Here is a 16,027-nt window from a genome sequence, read left to right as displayed (position 1 = left end):
TTTTTAAAAAGACCCTTTTAGTTCAGAAATCTACTTAACGAAGAATCCCCTTTCCAAACCGTAGTTACAAATTAATTATGCTAATCGATAATCGAACTTGAATTTTTACCTTATATACTTTTACTACTTTTCACTTCCAGTACAAATTCTGCGTTTCCTCCCTTTCTCAGACTTTCTCAATCTTATCATTCTCCATCATACTTTTTACGAGCACATGTAAATCAAATCGAATCATCTACCTAGTTTTCCATCTCCAATATTCCCCTACGTCACAACAATCAATTAATAAATAACTAAAAAACTCAAGTTCTTTATCAATTCCAGCGACACCTGCTTCTAACAGAAACCTTTTTACTTTCCCAATAATGTCAAAAAACCTGCTAAATTATATTTCGAAATTATCGAGAAGTAAGTCGAACTATTCCTCGCATTACGAAAGTCGTAGGGTTAGAACGTAAAAAGTCCTTTATCTACATATATGCGTATAACTTTGCAACAGATATGAATGGTTTGCGAAATATATCTCTGAATAAAAGAATCCTCAAAAAAGTCCTATATGTATTAAAAAATTAAAATTCTTTACAATACTTAACAAGATAACATTTCCTTATATATCTATACATATACCTGTACGCCACGGGGCGTGTAAAGTGCCTCACCCTATATAAATGAAGACTTTGACGTATAAAATGATATCGTTAAATCTAATATCCACTAATCTAACTTATCTATCGAATTTCCGTCTCTGGATTCTTGCTGGTGGAGGAGGAAGGGCAGAGTTTATGGAACCGCTGGTGGAGAGTGGTATAGGTAGTCGGGGAGTATTCACGGCTCTTTGGACGCAGTAGAGTGGATCGTTTTATAGGTCCACATGGGCAATCCTCAATCCTCCATCCTCCATCCGCCTACCATCCTTCCCCTCCCCCTCGTCCTTCGCCAAGCGACAGCCAGCCTCGCATCCAGATTTCGATCTCTAATTAGCTGTATATCAAATGAACGCACCCGCACGAATCTACCACCGTTCAGCTGTAGGCTGGGAATATCGCTGCGCTTGCATTTTCCCGACGTGTTTCTCTTTACTGGTGTATGTACCGGTTGCATGTGTGTTTTCGATCGCTCTGCACACCTCTTTATCGCACTTCATCCTCTGTCCCTGCTACTCGTACTTTCTATCAGTGCGCTGTCTTGTCGTCCGTGTCATTGTGCGAGTGCACGTTCATCACTCTGCCAACGAATATACATATAGCTGTGCGCGCACTACGAGTGAACATGTCGCACGTGTTGAATGCAAATATCCATCTTATACGTGTGTGTGTGTGTGTGTGTACACGCGTTTACAAGTATAACGTTCGCTCACCTTCGGAAGGGTCTCTATTCTGGAGATCTCTCCCATCTCTAGTTCCACTCCCCCACCCTCCTTCCGACCATGACTCTCTGCAGACAAGTGCGTCTTCCTGCGGCATCGTCATTACCGGAGAGTTCTATATATATATATATATGTATGTGTATATATTAGGGGAAGAGCCGTGTGTGCAACCGTGATTCGTGTAACGCGTGCACATTGAAATTGGTGAACAGACTAACGGGGAGACCAAGTGAATATAGCTGATATTGCACTATTTTTGTTGAAATATATATTACAAGATTGGTCTTACATAGCGTGATAAGAAAGAAAATTAATTACTGTTCTATGAGCTTGGACGAATGAATCCGGATAAACTATGGAGTGATGAAAAATCGAAAGGGAAGATAGTGGGAGGGGGGAGAGTAGTGGCTAATAAAAGTGAGAAACGATGTCGTTTTTTCAGGACGCGCTTCCATGGTCGGTAATAAATTTTGCCAAGGCACTTTTTCTTTAACTACAGAAACCTATGGACCATGATATACACTCAAAATCTAATATCGGCAGGCAGCGTCGTTTGGACACAGCACCAACAGAACGACGTCGCAGTCAGCCGCTTTTTTATCGTTTATTTTTATCGTCGAGCGTGGCGCATCATCGCGGCTGTTTAGCTATAAATCTAAAAATGTTCGTGCGATCTGATTTTCTACATGTTCTGCAAGGACAATGCAAAATTCCTACAGCCATCAGAAATGTCACAAATTCTGTAACGTTACTTTTGAAACGAACGATTATCTCTAGCGAACATTTTGCTTCCTATATCTTTATTATGGTTTCGGTAACGTATGTAGAATATGTGATTGGAGAAATAATGTATAACGAGTGAAACGAGGAGTCCATGCCTGGCTCTTCGTCTCTGACAAGTATAAATAAATAAAAGGTGAACGTTCTCGGTTCAGTGTAATAAGATTTATTTTCTCAATTGAATGCAACTTTTACTACCTCCAATTTAACCAATCCTGTAAATGATTAATTGTACACGAGCTTGAAAGGTGTAAAAATTAATAGGAAATAAATCATAAGGTTTGCTTTAAAATATTGCCACAATGTGTATAACGAAGTAAATCTGTCTATCTTAAATGTAAAAAAATTTATCGGAGTTGTTATTTTAAAACGAATCTTTTTTTACCGTTGTATAAAAAAGTTGTTGCACGATTGAAATTAATATAACGTATGTGCCTCTTAATTGTTATTTTTTCTAAAAAATTTTCAGGGAATATATTCTTGCTTTGATATGAAAGAAGTATTTTTAATTGTTCTTTTATCACGGGAATCAGAAACCTAGAGGTTATTGCAATCTTTCCAAGTTTTGTTTTCTAGGACACTATAGTAAAAAAAGCTTGATTAGTTTTACAAGAGTTGAGACACGTTCATGACTTGTGGGGTGTCTCTCGTCAAATATAAAGTCAATGAAAAAGTATTCAATACTCCCATGGTTGATATTATGGTTTGATCTTGCAGCTTTTCCATCGACTCTGTTAATTTTGTGATAATAAATCCATATGTTGCAAAATCGAACTCACCACAAATGTTTATCGTAAATATTCGCAAAATCATTTCAACTGTAATATGTGCTGAACCTATTTTTACCCGTGACACTATATAAATCCTGTGTACATATATATGTGCCATACACAGATCTACAAAGGCTGATTGAAGTGACAAAAAAAAAAAAAAAAAAGAAGAAAAAATGGAAAATAATGTTAGTTTTGATGTATCTGAACCAATTTTTGACCGTCACTCCATAAATCTCTAAGTTTGCAGTAATTTTACGGATACTTCAAAGACTGCAGGATGGCTTAAATTTGACTTTTTATTGTAAAATGGAACGATCCGAGAGTCAAACGTTTGAACGTTGATTTTTCGCAAAAAAGCAGTTTGTTCTGGGAAGAATAAATGTGTAGATGTTGGAAAAACAGAGACAAGAAAAGGTTGTATGTAGGAAAATTGGTAGTCGGTAGTTCACGGAGCTTTTAAGCAAACTCACGCCTGCCAGCTTCTCCCGAAAAGCGTGCACAGAATAAATTTTTCTTTAATTCATATCCTGTATTCCTTGCACCATATCCACATGTATGCCTGTTAAACATCTCGAATAATTTTCTAGCTAGGGGGATGAGCTATATTTTTCGAAGTTCGCCAGATTTCGCAATTTTTGCTCCGATAGCGAGATATATATATATATACAGGTTTCAGAGAAAAATCAACTTTTCATCTCACTGAATTAATATTTATCCTTTGACCAATGGTGATATTTGCCTCATGAAAATAAGCATTTATCAAAGTTCCCAACTCGAGTATAATATTAATAATAGGTCAATTTTGAAACGCGCGTCGATAATGGGATAGCACTGGGGTAAAAGTTTGATGAAAAGGTGATACATTATAGTTATTGCTGTATAATACAATATTTAACAATCCTAACGAAGTATTGGTTTTTCACATGGAGATAGACGCATGATTCGGGCTTATTTTTCCTACTGAAACGATAAATATAGATAGCGATTTTCAGCAAGTACCTTCTGTGTGTCGGGGTGGGAATATTTCTTTCTTCTATCAACTATAAATCAACAGTGAGCGCAGCACCGACAAGACGATCATCAATAACGTAGTGCTTAGGCTTTTTTCTTACGGTTTACGTCGGCATATCGAAAGCCCCACGTGCTCTCGATTCCCGTTCCAGTAGACTCGTCGGTAGAGGCCTGGCCTGGCCTGGCCTGGCACTCTACAGCAGCAACAGCGTGTTTGTGGATACGCTGGATACCGAGGTGTGCCTACCACCACTACGCTTTGCAGCTACGAAAAACCTTTAGCTACGAACCATCTAATGGCTCGGAACGACATTGCACCACGAGCTGCTTATCGTTTATTTTCCCCTAGCTGTCTGCTGCATAAAAGAAACCAAAGAAAAATGGTATAGCACAGCAAGGACGCTTATGGGACAATACAGAAACGGGTATTATTTCAGCTTATTTCTAAGCAAGCCACGCGAATAAGAAATATCGCTCTTGTCTATTTAAAATATAATAGCAGCGAGAAATTGATCTCAGCGGAAAAAATAAACGAGTGGATCATGTGAAATTAATGTCTTTTCCGTGTGCCTATACAATATTTATGTTACATACTGTAATTGAAATGATTGGTACGCGAGGAAATACGTCCACGTGTGTAAAAAAGAGTCTGTTCGAGTGTATGGTGCTAGAAAGATAGTATCCCTTGTCTGTATATAGGATCAGTTATAGGATATACTATATAGGAAGAGAGTCGCCGGTCTCGCGACATTAATCGGTAGCGGATGGCTAATTCAATTATTGCGTGGATACAGTCGACATGTCATTGCGCACATGCGCCAGTCACGCGAGGCGCATGTCCAGTATGAAAACCCTTGTTCGTTCTTCTTATGTTCGGTGGGTCAAGGCACAGAAAAGCCAGAAAGAAAATAAAAGAAAGTCCGGACAAAAAAGATAGAAAAAATTTATCTCCAAGATTATAAGGGATATCACGCTTTTATGTATCTAATATAAATGTAAACATAATATACGATTTTATGAGAAGCGAGTTATCTTGAAATAAGCCAGAAATACTGTCTATCTAATCCAATAAAGCTCGCTATTAAAAACTTTCATAGGAATGTAGGGTAGTTTTCGTTTAGCGCTTGAGTATTACGTGCAACACCCTATGCTTATCCTTCGAAATTCTTAAAGAGGGTTTGTACAGAAAAATTTAATTTTCCTCATTAGCTTTTCGCGGAATTTTTCGGTCCTCCAATTAACGTCAAGTCGTTATATAACTTTGCTATTTCTAAATTCTAAATATTCTCTCGCAGTGGTCGAATTATAGAACACTTTAATTTTTAGTAATTGATGAGGAAAACTAACTATATATCATCTATACGTTTATATTTTTATAAAATAGAAATTTTAATCTTATTATAATTGAGTAATCATATTTTAACAAAGCCCATGTATATGTATCAATATATGAAATACATTTATCGATTCCTCGTCTGCCAAAAGCTATACGAGTTTAATTAAAATTTCGAATAATTAAACTATAATAATAATAATTCATTTTGATCATAGTAAATGCCAAATATTAGAGAGCTGGAAACTAGGAAGGATTCAAGTCAACCCCATTATAGAGTAATTCCGTTGCGATTGCGCCTTAGATAGGACACTCCGACAGAATCAAAGCACGGATCTGAGGCGACAATTATGCAGAATATCGGAGAGAATACGTCGACTCGAAGCAGTATTACGTAGAATTAATGGCAGCACGTTCAAGACGGCTGACTACAATTAGATATTTCAGAGAAGTCTCTCTTCGCTTTCTCTCTCTCTCTCTCTCTCTCTCTGTCCTTTTTCTTCCTCTCTACGGCTTTGCAATGAACCTTATATCACTCCTCGCGCCCTTTCCTTCTTTATAGATGCGCTTTAATTTCTAAAGAAAAACCAGCTAGCGTCAATTTCAGTGAGCGTAGCCAGTACCAGCGATTAATATGCCAGAATAAGCTATAAGTAAAATTAATATTTTCCTATTTTAAATTAAAATTTTAACCAAACATTTGGAAACTCCTGACAAAGTTGCTTAAAGAGTCATTGATTCTGTTGATCAGCTAATACTTCAAAAGTCAGATGCATCCACTCGTACTCTTCTGTGTATATAAATGCATGGATTTGTTTCGTTCGCTCGCAATATAAACGAATGTTACACGAGATGGGGTCCACGCATCTTATTCATTCTAAATATAATATCTAATGTACGAAATGTACGAAACTTAATTTGACGTTCGAATTTTATATATGAAAAAAATTTATGCGGTCCATACATTTACAAGTTATTAAAGTGAGCATGTGGCATCCGGACTAAAAATAATCACAAAGAGAATGCAAAATTAACAGTTACCTTGTTATAAAGCTATATAAAATCCCTTAATGGCAGCTGATTACGAATCAAATTATAGCCATTTTTATAATATTCCTGGGTTAAAAATGAGTGTAACTCCTATTACGACTTTTGATCATGAATTTAGACCGGAATATCATATGGAAAATTTAGAAAATTCACATTTTTTCAATTCGGTCTGACATTGGTTCTGTATTACCAGAGGTAGCGGAATTCCGCTATTGCAAGTGGAACTGGTAGTGGCGACTGATCGAAATGCTTTCAAGAATAGTGACTTTTTCAGGTATTATGGTCCATAATTTTCATCCCTCGCCTCTAGTATGCTTCTTTTGAAAAATTTCGTTACCAATAACAGAATTCCTTTACCTCTGACAGCACCGTGGGAATATAGAACCATGAGCAATATGGCTGATTGATAAGATGGCAATTTAAGAAACGATCGAATTATCAGAATGATCAATTCAGCAAGGAGAAGCCTCGAGCAAACTACATGTTGATCTCTGTAGAATTTATCGCGCAGCAGTAACCCTTGCATCGTGATTCTGTTAGCGGTGCGTTATCGAGTGAGACAGAGATTCTGAGAATTCCTGAAACGTGTAATTGCACAGGCACACCCGCATCATCCGTTTGATTTTGATCGTTAGCGATGCTTTCCGTTTGCTTCTCCAACTGCTTTCCATCAGAACTTCAATTAGTCTATAGCTCACTGACTGTCTGCACACGTATCCATGCAATGTAATATTAGTATACATGTATAGAAAAAACTCTGGAAATATATTTCAAACGTTTCGTTATATACCAATTTTCTGTCATGCTTGCATCTTTAACTTTTGTTACTCGTTATATCATGTGTCCTCTTTCCCCACTCTCTCCACCTCTCTCTCTTCTTTCAACTTTCGAGTCTCTCATATAGTGGTATACCTATATATGTATACGCGTACTATTAAATCTCATCTCTTCGGATTTCATTTTCGCTCCACTAAATTTTGAAGCTGAACAAACTTCTTATGTACTTACTAAGCAGACTGTGTATTCCATTAGAATAGATATTAATATCAATAGAACGACTACTTAACTGTTAATAAGATTTCTGATCAGTTTGCTTTCAAACTTCTATAGTATATTCAAGCACTATGCATATGCATAAGGAAAATGTTTAAAGCTTTACACTTTAAGTATTAAGTGCTTTGGAATATGCCGAGCAAAAACAAAAATGAAATCTACATTGACTCTCTGCATATTTATACATTCGTCGAGCAAGTTTTTCCTGCTTTTTACAGAAAAGCTGATAATAATGAATATACGGGTGAGAGATTTTACTTTACGCCCTCATGATTCCAATGAAATATTACGAGTAAGGGGCAGTTGCTTCTACCAAGTTTTTATACCGACTGTTTGCCAACGTTAAATAAAGACTTGAGTATTCTTCCTTTTGCTGTACTACCATTATTTGAACAACCAGTCTCTGTCTTCTTTTTCGATTCGTTCATGTATTTACGAGGAAATCTATACGATCCTTTATCGATTTCAACCGATTATTTCATCCTAATATATAAGATTTCCTGCCGACTCGTGATAATTTGATAAATTCATGTGGCGTGCGAACACAATTTTACGAATAATATTCCTCATTTCGAAGCTTCCTGTTAGTCAAGTGACTTCATTAGCAATGCTTGACCAACGGAGCAAGGTCATCTCACTGCAATTATACCAATAAAAGTCGTCGAAAGAAACAATTTTTAATTCTCAATAACCTTTTAATTAAGACCTCGGATAAATAATGCTACAAGAAATTTATTCTCACAACCATACAAATTAAATGCCACTGTACATGACTATAGCCACCTATATGTACATAGCATATAGTGCAGCTTTGAATCGGAGAATGCTTAATTTCTACAAAGTTACAACTCTCGCGAAGAAACTCGTAAACATATATATATATATATATATATATCTTGTAGCTAAAAACAAATAGGCTTAAGTTATAAGCTGCTGTATAGTCGTGTATGTATATAATACATGTTAGTCATCGAGGACGACAGGTGCAGGGCAAGGGGTGCTTCTAGGATTCCGGCCAAGTAGAACTCTGCGTAGAAACGCGCGAGAGCTGAGTCTGAGCGACTTTGAAAGCAGCAATAATTCCATGCCCTATGGTCGAGAACTAATTTGCAGGAAGGCTGAAAAGGGAAGTAGAGCGTGCGAAGGACGGCCGAAGGAAGGTGGGCAAGGCACTTGGCTCGTGGAAATGCCAGCTCGTAGCCCTCGGCTGAACGGTTCGTCCTTTCTCCACCCAAGTCCAATTCTCCTAGTGGTATACTACTACCTACACTCTGCTTTACAACCACTGGCATCTTACTTTCTCACAGTACGTTTTCCCCGCTGGTTTTTTTATCGTCCGATAATAGTCGGCCGCCTGGGCGGTATTATTACCACCAGTCGTAGCCAATAAAGCCTACGGGATTGCCACTGCGGGCCCAAGACGACGAGTCGAGCTTACCGGTACCTCCTAAAAACAAGGAAACCTATATAGTCCTGGATTTGTCCAGAGACTCACCCAAACGATTCCATCGAAAATTAACGATCAATCGACTCGTTTCACCTTCGACCATTCTAATTTCCTCCTACGATCACTTGTTTACTCTCCGACTCTATATAAGGTGAAGCCAACTGGCAAATGCGCGCAGCAATAAATTGCAGGTTTTCCTCTGGTCCAACGCACCGTTGCTAACTAATCGCTTTGTTTGGTTTGTATGTTGGAAAAATTAATAAGGTTATTCAAAAAGTCGTTGGATATACTCGAAAATCGCTCAAAGCCTTGTAATCCTCTTACGTCGTCGTGTCTCTCGTCTTACCTTTTTCCGCTCATCCGAGGAGCCTTCGGTAAACCCTTAAACCTATCTTGGACGGACCAATATCGGTCCAATTTAGAGGAAATGTTGTCACGATGCCAAGTGACAGATGGATTTTTCAAGCCATCGAATAAAAAGGTTAATTAAAGAAATGGAATTAAGATTTTAATTTTCGTAAGCGTATGGGTTATACCGATTGCAATGTTTTATAGTTGAAGGTGTCGAGGGATCGAATTAAAGAGAAGCCGTTGCATTAAATGTCACTGACCTTTTGCTGTTGCGTTTGCGTAGGCTCCGTGGCAAGGAGTTGCTTGAGCGCCGTGTGGCCATGACCGTTCGACGTAGTGGTCGGACCTGGGGTACTGGGTGTACTAGGATTACTGGTTGGTGTGTTTGGAGTGTGAGGCCCTGTCGTGGGACTGCTGGGACTAACGCTCTCGTTCCCGTTGCTACCGGCATGATGATTGTCCCGATGCCTTCTTAGGCTCCTGGCATCGCAATATGATTTGCCGCAACCTTCGGCTGTACACTCGTATGGCTTTTTATTTCTGTGCGTTAACATGTGTCCATTCCTATAAGCAAAAAGTACACCTTATTTTCAATATCGATCTATGTATAATTGTATTCTAAATTCACATTGAAATCTTGATAGTTCAAATATATATATATATATATATATACTATTTTGGATAATCTGATCTGACCACTGTGCAACTGCGGAGAGCTACCTGAAATTATGACACACTGCTTTCGCGTTATCTACATTGGCCATCGACTCGCTCCGGAAATTCCACATAATGCTGGCACAACTTGCCTTATCTTCTAAAACATCTCAACTCTCTGATACCAGCAGCTTGTGCCCATCTCAAATCTTCCTGACCCCCTCTCTTTCAAGACTCTTTCCCAACCCATTTAACCAATATCCAATGGCCATATAGATACTGGAGTAAAAAACGGTTGCTTTACGTATTCACCGAATGCTCTTCGCTAAAACTCCTTTTCTTCTACAAGGATTTACAATCTATAGTTTTCTTTCTTAATCATTAACTCCCATGTGTGCTCTACTTTCACTGGCATTCGCACATTTTAAGGTCAGTGATATATTTTTAAAAGCTACAGAATATAACACAAATAAGTGTAATGTAAAATGATTGAAGTTAAAAAAAGAACAGGGCGTTCGTGCATTTTCCTACATTTCAGTGTTGATTATAGACTAGAAAATTTATTCCCCACATGAGGCAGCCTACGGTGTGTCCAGAATCTTAAACTTTAACAAGGATTGGATTGTGGTTTCTGTTCCTAGAACCTGATTCAGGGAGGGATCTTGTAGACTACATACTGCAATTCACCCATTTTGTCACTCGACAAGCTGAACCTAGGACAAAGTCTACTCTAGTAAATTTTCCAAAAGTCATGGAGTCGATTCCTTGAAGTTTTATAGCCTATCGATACGGACAAGTCCCTTAAACTTTCTAAAGTGAAGTTGCCTTTGAGGAGAACGAGTTTAATTTGTAATAGATAATTCGAGAAACTTTTTGAAATATCTCTTGGACTCCATTCTACTAGGAAGTAGAAAGAGTCGGATCGAAGGAGAGAACGAGACTATTAAAAGCACAGTCATTGAGTATTTGACAAGAAACCTAGTAAACTAGTTTGGTTATGAACTCTTCATGTTCATGAATTATCTTAATTTAACGTGTTCATCGACATGAAATATTCTTACATAAATAATAATTGTTATAATTAATAAACGAAAAACGAGTAACATTGATTAAAGTGATAACTAAGCAATTATTAATGTTATTATGATTAATTATTTTCATATTATTTGTAGTTAGTGGAGGAACTGTTCGATAGTCCCGATTGACATATGATATTTTTCTTTGATCCTGAAACTTTTGGTGGTACGGAGCCAAGTATAAAAAAGTGACGTTTTGACCTCGCTCTAGCCTAAAGTTCGCTTGTTTCTTGCGACGTTGCGCAAATCCGTTTTTCTTTCTCTTCCATGATTTTTTTTTATTCTCGATGTTATCTCAAGTTCTTTTAATTCGGAGAAGAATAAATTCGCTGGAAATATCTCTAAAGTCATGGCATGGCGTTTTCTTTCATGTTGATCGTTATTCCGAATAATATCGACGCCGCAGGTTCAGTTCAGGAAAGAGAAATCGTAAATTTACTTCGATAACGGAGAAACGCTGAGAAGCTTACAATGGTGTCTCATTGAGGAAGCGAGGCATTGAGACCGGAGCAAAGTAAAATCCCTTGGGATAAAATGGAACTACAACTTGAAGAGATCGTTGCTTTTTGTACCTCAATTAAATTTTCTTAAATCTCATTTGAACAATACAGACTTCTACCTGCAGAATTTCTTTTCTAGAAGCATATATATTCTCGTACAATAAAATTTGCAATTATAGAAAATAATTGGCAAATGCAAACTCAGCTGTAGGGGATTTAAAAATAATTAGAAAAAGTGGAATCGATTAAGCTGAAGCAATATTTTGCACGTCGTTCTTGACGCGTCGTCTACTAGAAAAGCGCTCTTTGTTAGGTACACTAAGAGATATAGGTAGGGTGAGAGGAGAAATAGCACCTATCTGGAATGAACTCACGTAGTACGTGGCAAATCCGTAGAGAAAGCTGGCAAAAGCAGCACAGAGACTTGCACAGTACCGAGTACTGTACAGAATAGGAGGGATAAGTGGAGAACAGGTAAATGGAAGGATAAGTTGGAAGGGTAGAGACAGAGGGTGGCTGCTGGGGAAGGGGTATGAGAAGTTGATGTGGAGATAGAGATAGTATAAGGGGTGTGGTAGTATTGTTAGTAGTGGTAGTGTGGGTAAGATTTAGAGATTCGTCTCTGCGAAGAAAGTACAAGAAGTAGAATCTGACCCGAGCTATAGGCGAGTATAGTAGCCGTATATATATATATATATATATATATTGAAATAGTGATTGGCTTGTGGCTCTGATTTCCGTACAACACTATTGATTCCTTCTTATGCTCCATAAGAATCGAATGCTTAGTCCCCGTTGTTCTTTTTTATGGCCTTCCCTCCTATATACCCTTTTCAACCATTTCTCCCAGCTTCCTCGCACTTTTCCAACGATTCAAACTATAACGTGATTCTGAAAGCCAAAGAACAGATACATATATACTACTAACACCGGACCAATGATTGGCTTGTGTCGTTCTAATTTCCATACAACACTAATATTATTCCTTCCCCATTCCACGTCAATAAGAGAATTCAATGTTTATTCTTCGCACTTTTCCACGGCTCAGCTGTACTCTACCGTTTTCATCGAATTTACAGAAATATTCCAAAAACATTGCTAAAATATTACAAAGTGACAGATATCCTTCAGCAATATACCTGATATGTTATAACATTGCAAGTTTTATACTGTCAGGCTCTATTTTTCCGGCAGCGCACTTTTCCATCGTTTCAAGCCGGCGTAAATCGACTTTGCCAGACCGTCCACCCCCTCGCCGATCCCATCTACCCTGCTCAATGAACGTTTCTTCTCCCTCCAGCTTCTGTTTTTCCTATCGTGTTTTCCTTTTAAGCTTTAACTCGATGCTCATTACTCGTCCACACAGTCAGTTTATTCTCTTAGTGGTTTTATGCACTTTATTGATAAATATTAATTTTTGCTGCAGCTATATACTACACGTCTTCAGGACCTTCCAAAAGTTCATTATTCTTATCGGTATAATGCGTAGAATTATTTATCGAAAATAAGATACGACAAAATTTGACATTTTATCGCAACTATACTATTCTTTACAACTAATTCTCTATGCACTAGTTGTCAATTATTTTATAAAATGAACAAGTCATATCTAAACGACCTAACATTGTAAATATACGTATGTCAGTGGTGGATATTGGTAAATTAAAATTGAATGAAATTTTACTTCCTGAATTTCATCATAAACTGCTTAGTCCATAAGTATTTTGGCAAATCAACTGACATCCTCCACTGACACAGATCGTTATAAAAATTGAATTTCTATCTATTGTAACAATAAAGCTATCGTTCGCTACGTATTCACACTGCACGATTCCGATCGAGCACAATTTGTAATTGCATAAACTTTCGATTTCTAAAAACGATATGAGAACACGAGTATTATTACTATTGCGGATGATACAGTGTGTTACTACAAGTATAGCCAGTGCAATAAAAAGGCTATAGATAGAATAAGTGTGAGTAGGCATGCAGCTGGGTAATTTGGAGGGAATTATCGTGCAGCGTAAATCCAAAGAGCTGAATGATTTGCATGCGGATTATATGGACAATCAAAGTAGTACAATAATGAGAATTGAAGCTCTCTCGTAGTGAACGAAATACATAGTAGGTATTATAGAAGGGCGTGCGTGCATAGGTGCGTGTGCACATAGATACATATACATTTATATAGAGATATACTCACAAGTGGTCTTGTCGCTTGAACGCCTTGCTACACATCGTGCATACGTATTTCCTCTCGTCACTGTGCGTCAGCTTGTGTTTCGTGAGCGCCGATGCGTTGTTAAATACCTTCCCGCAGACCTGTAACGGAACAAGAGATAGGTTCGTGTTAGCAAAAGCACAAGTGCTACTTCTGCAAGCTTCTAGTAACAATTCGCAGCTACCATTAAACCTTTCGAAACTAATCGTCCAATAATCAAATGAAACGTCTCAACAGTGGAGGCAGGAGCTTCTCCTGCATCATCGAGTCTCAAGTTATGCGCGCGAGATATTCGCAGAAATAAGCAATTTAACGAGTAAACGAACGAGAGCGCAGCAGCATATCTTTTCACATTTTCCAGCACATATCGAACGCGAGCCTGCTTATAATTCTTTTTATTATTTCCGATCCGAGGATACGATATAAAGAGGCGCTTGTTAGCCTTTGAATCTCAGTCCGAAAGCAATTTCCTCAAATTTATCGTTCCAAGTAGCAGTATCGATCAATGTTACACACATTCCCATCGATTTGGTCAACTCTAGCATCGCTTTAACAATGAAACTCGGAGGGAATCTTTTTACATCCGAAGAATCGTGGTATTCGAAAGGTATTGTTTGCTCGGGAACAGAGTCATTGCCATTCCACTATGGTGAGCTGATAAAATGTTGGCTGGAATAAAGATGTTGGTGGTGAAAACGCCCTGACATGGTTGAGCCTTGTACAAGAATATCGAGGGAAGAGGTAGATAGTTCCTCTCTCTCTCTCTCTTTCTACGTATACTTGAATGTTCCTACCAAAATCGTCGAGTCCAATGGTTGCGACACCGACTTTCAATTAGCATGCATGACCATCGTGGAGGGTTCTACGCAAGCGATTCCCATTTCACGTTTCCTAGTATAGAGGCAAAATCGCAGCGTTCCAAGCTCTGCATGCACTAAAATTTCTATTTCGTCTCGACAACGGAGATGTTAATTTTCACCAAGAGGATTATTCAAAACTAAATTTGAATATTACTCTTGTCTAACTTCGTCATCACCAGCAAGCTTTAAATTCCATCAACTTTTTCGTGCGTCGGAGCTTCGTTGCTTATTATGCCATCAGTCTCTTTCAACTTTCTTCTCATGCTTATTGCACCCTCCAAATTATAGTGTTCCTATATGTATTGTGAATAGAAATCATTTTCATGATAATAGTCGCGCGCGGCCTATATGCCAGCTGTAAAGGGATATTATAATAGAGATTTTGTTAAAGTTCAAAGTTTATCATGATATTGTGCCAAGGGTTTAATTCGGGGCTGACCGTTTGAGACGGCCGCGTATACCTACCGGGAATAATAATATTTAGTTACGGGGCTGGCGCGGATATCGGATGCTGTAAGTAAAGCTAAATTAGGTTTATTAGAGCGTCGTACAATGCAGCAACTATTTCAAGAAGTCAATTGTACAAGGACGAGGATATTTGTTCTCTTTGGGAAAGCGAAAAGCACAGTGGGAAAGCCCTTTATTCATTCTTTTACCCACACAGTGCTTGGAAAAAGCAAAGCTTTGCATATTTATTTGCTTACATATTCCTCCTCAAAGTCTGCCCTATCGCCATCTTCCTCAATTTTAACGAATCCATGCCTCTACATCGCGCGTGCACACATCATAATTGGAAAAATTTAATTCCCATCGTGCTTTTGTCCGCAAATTGAGACTTGGGATAAAATTCATAAAGCAGTCATGTGTGGTGGTAGTGTCGGTGCTGGAAACGTGCAGCTTTCGGGTATGGGGAGCATGAAACGGGGAGAGCCGAACATTGAAGAGGAAGCTGCTAAAGCGATTCGGAACAATCGTACTTTAATTGGCGATGTAATAGCTCTGACGTCTCTAAATTCTGCAAAACTTTTCCCATCAGCGGTGAATCAACGTATGGTAAATATTAACGGTGATCTCTGCAAAAGTTTTACTCGCAAGCTGTTTATAAAGTACTAAAAGCAACATATTGAAGGTACGGCGCTGTGCAGTGCTCTTCCTATAAGACGGATGCAGAATTTTAAACAGAGCTTGTGAAAGCACAACGTCATCGACACATCAATGCACTCCAGTTTCGAAGCTTCCAAAGAAAAGACTTGACTTTCTTTCGCGCTTATACGCGTCGACTTTCGTAAAAAGAGAATCGGCGTATTAGTCGCTGCACGGATGTAAGGAGTGCTAAAGTGAAATTAATTTTCAATACAGCTGCGCCCAATGCACCGCTGCTGCACTGTTACGGTACAAAAGGTGACGAATTGATTAACTCCCCACCCCTCTCCCCCTTCTCGAAAAGATTTTTCTCACCCTTTGTTCATTCGCTTTATTTGCATTTATTCACCTTTAATGTACTCTGATCATTATTGCACTTGCGGCGTTCGATATTGCAACTTATTGCTAT

The 16,027-nt window shown here is 38.3% G+C and overlaps 1 protein-coding gene across 3 annotated transcripts in view; it reads right to left on the bottom strand.

The window, feature by feature from the left end:
- The window catches only part of LOC136782397 (zinc finger protein 541-like), a 166,726-nt gene that overhangs the window by 52,962 nt on the left and 97,737 nt on the right, over positions 1-16,027 (bottom strand). For 2 of the 3 annotated variants that reach the window (XM_066741821.1, XM_066741831.1), the window contains 2 exons: positions 13,598-13,716; positions 9,425-9,728 (listed from right to left, as the gene is read on the bottom strand). In XM_066741821.1, coding sequence (XP_066597918.1) covers positions 9,425-9,728; positions 13,598-13,716 — 423 coding nt within the window. The remainder of the gene's footprint in view (positions 1-9,424; positions 9,729-13,597; positions 13,717-16,027) is intronic. The other variant, XM_066741836.1, reaches the window with a different exon arrangement.

This window comes from Prorops nasuta, unplaced genomic scaffold (assembly GCF_024137725.1).
Source record: "Prorops nasuta isolate Cenicafe-Biocafe unplaced genomic scaffold, Cenicafe_Pnas_1.2 PNAS00002, whole genome shotgun sequence".
NCBI classification, from domain to species: Eukaryota; Metazoa; Arthropoda; class Insecta; order Hymenoptera; family Bethylidae; genus Prorops; species Prorops nasuta.
Note: the sequence above shows the minus strand (reverse complement) of the source record. Positions and strands in the feature narration are given on the sequence as shown.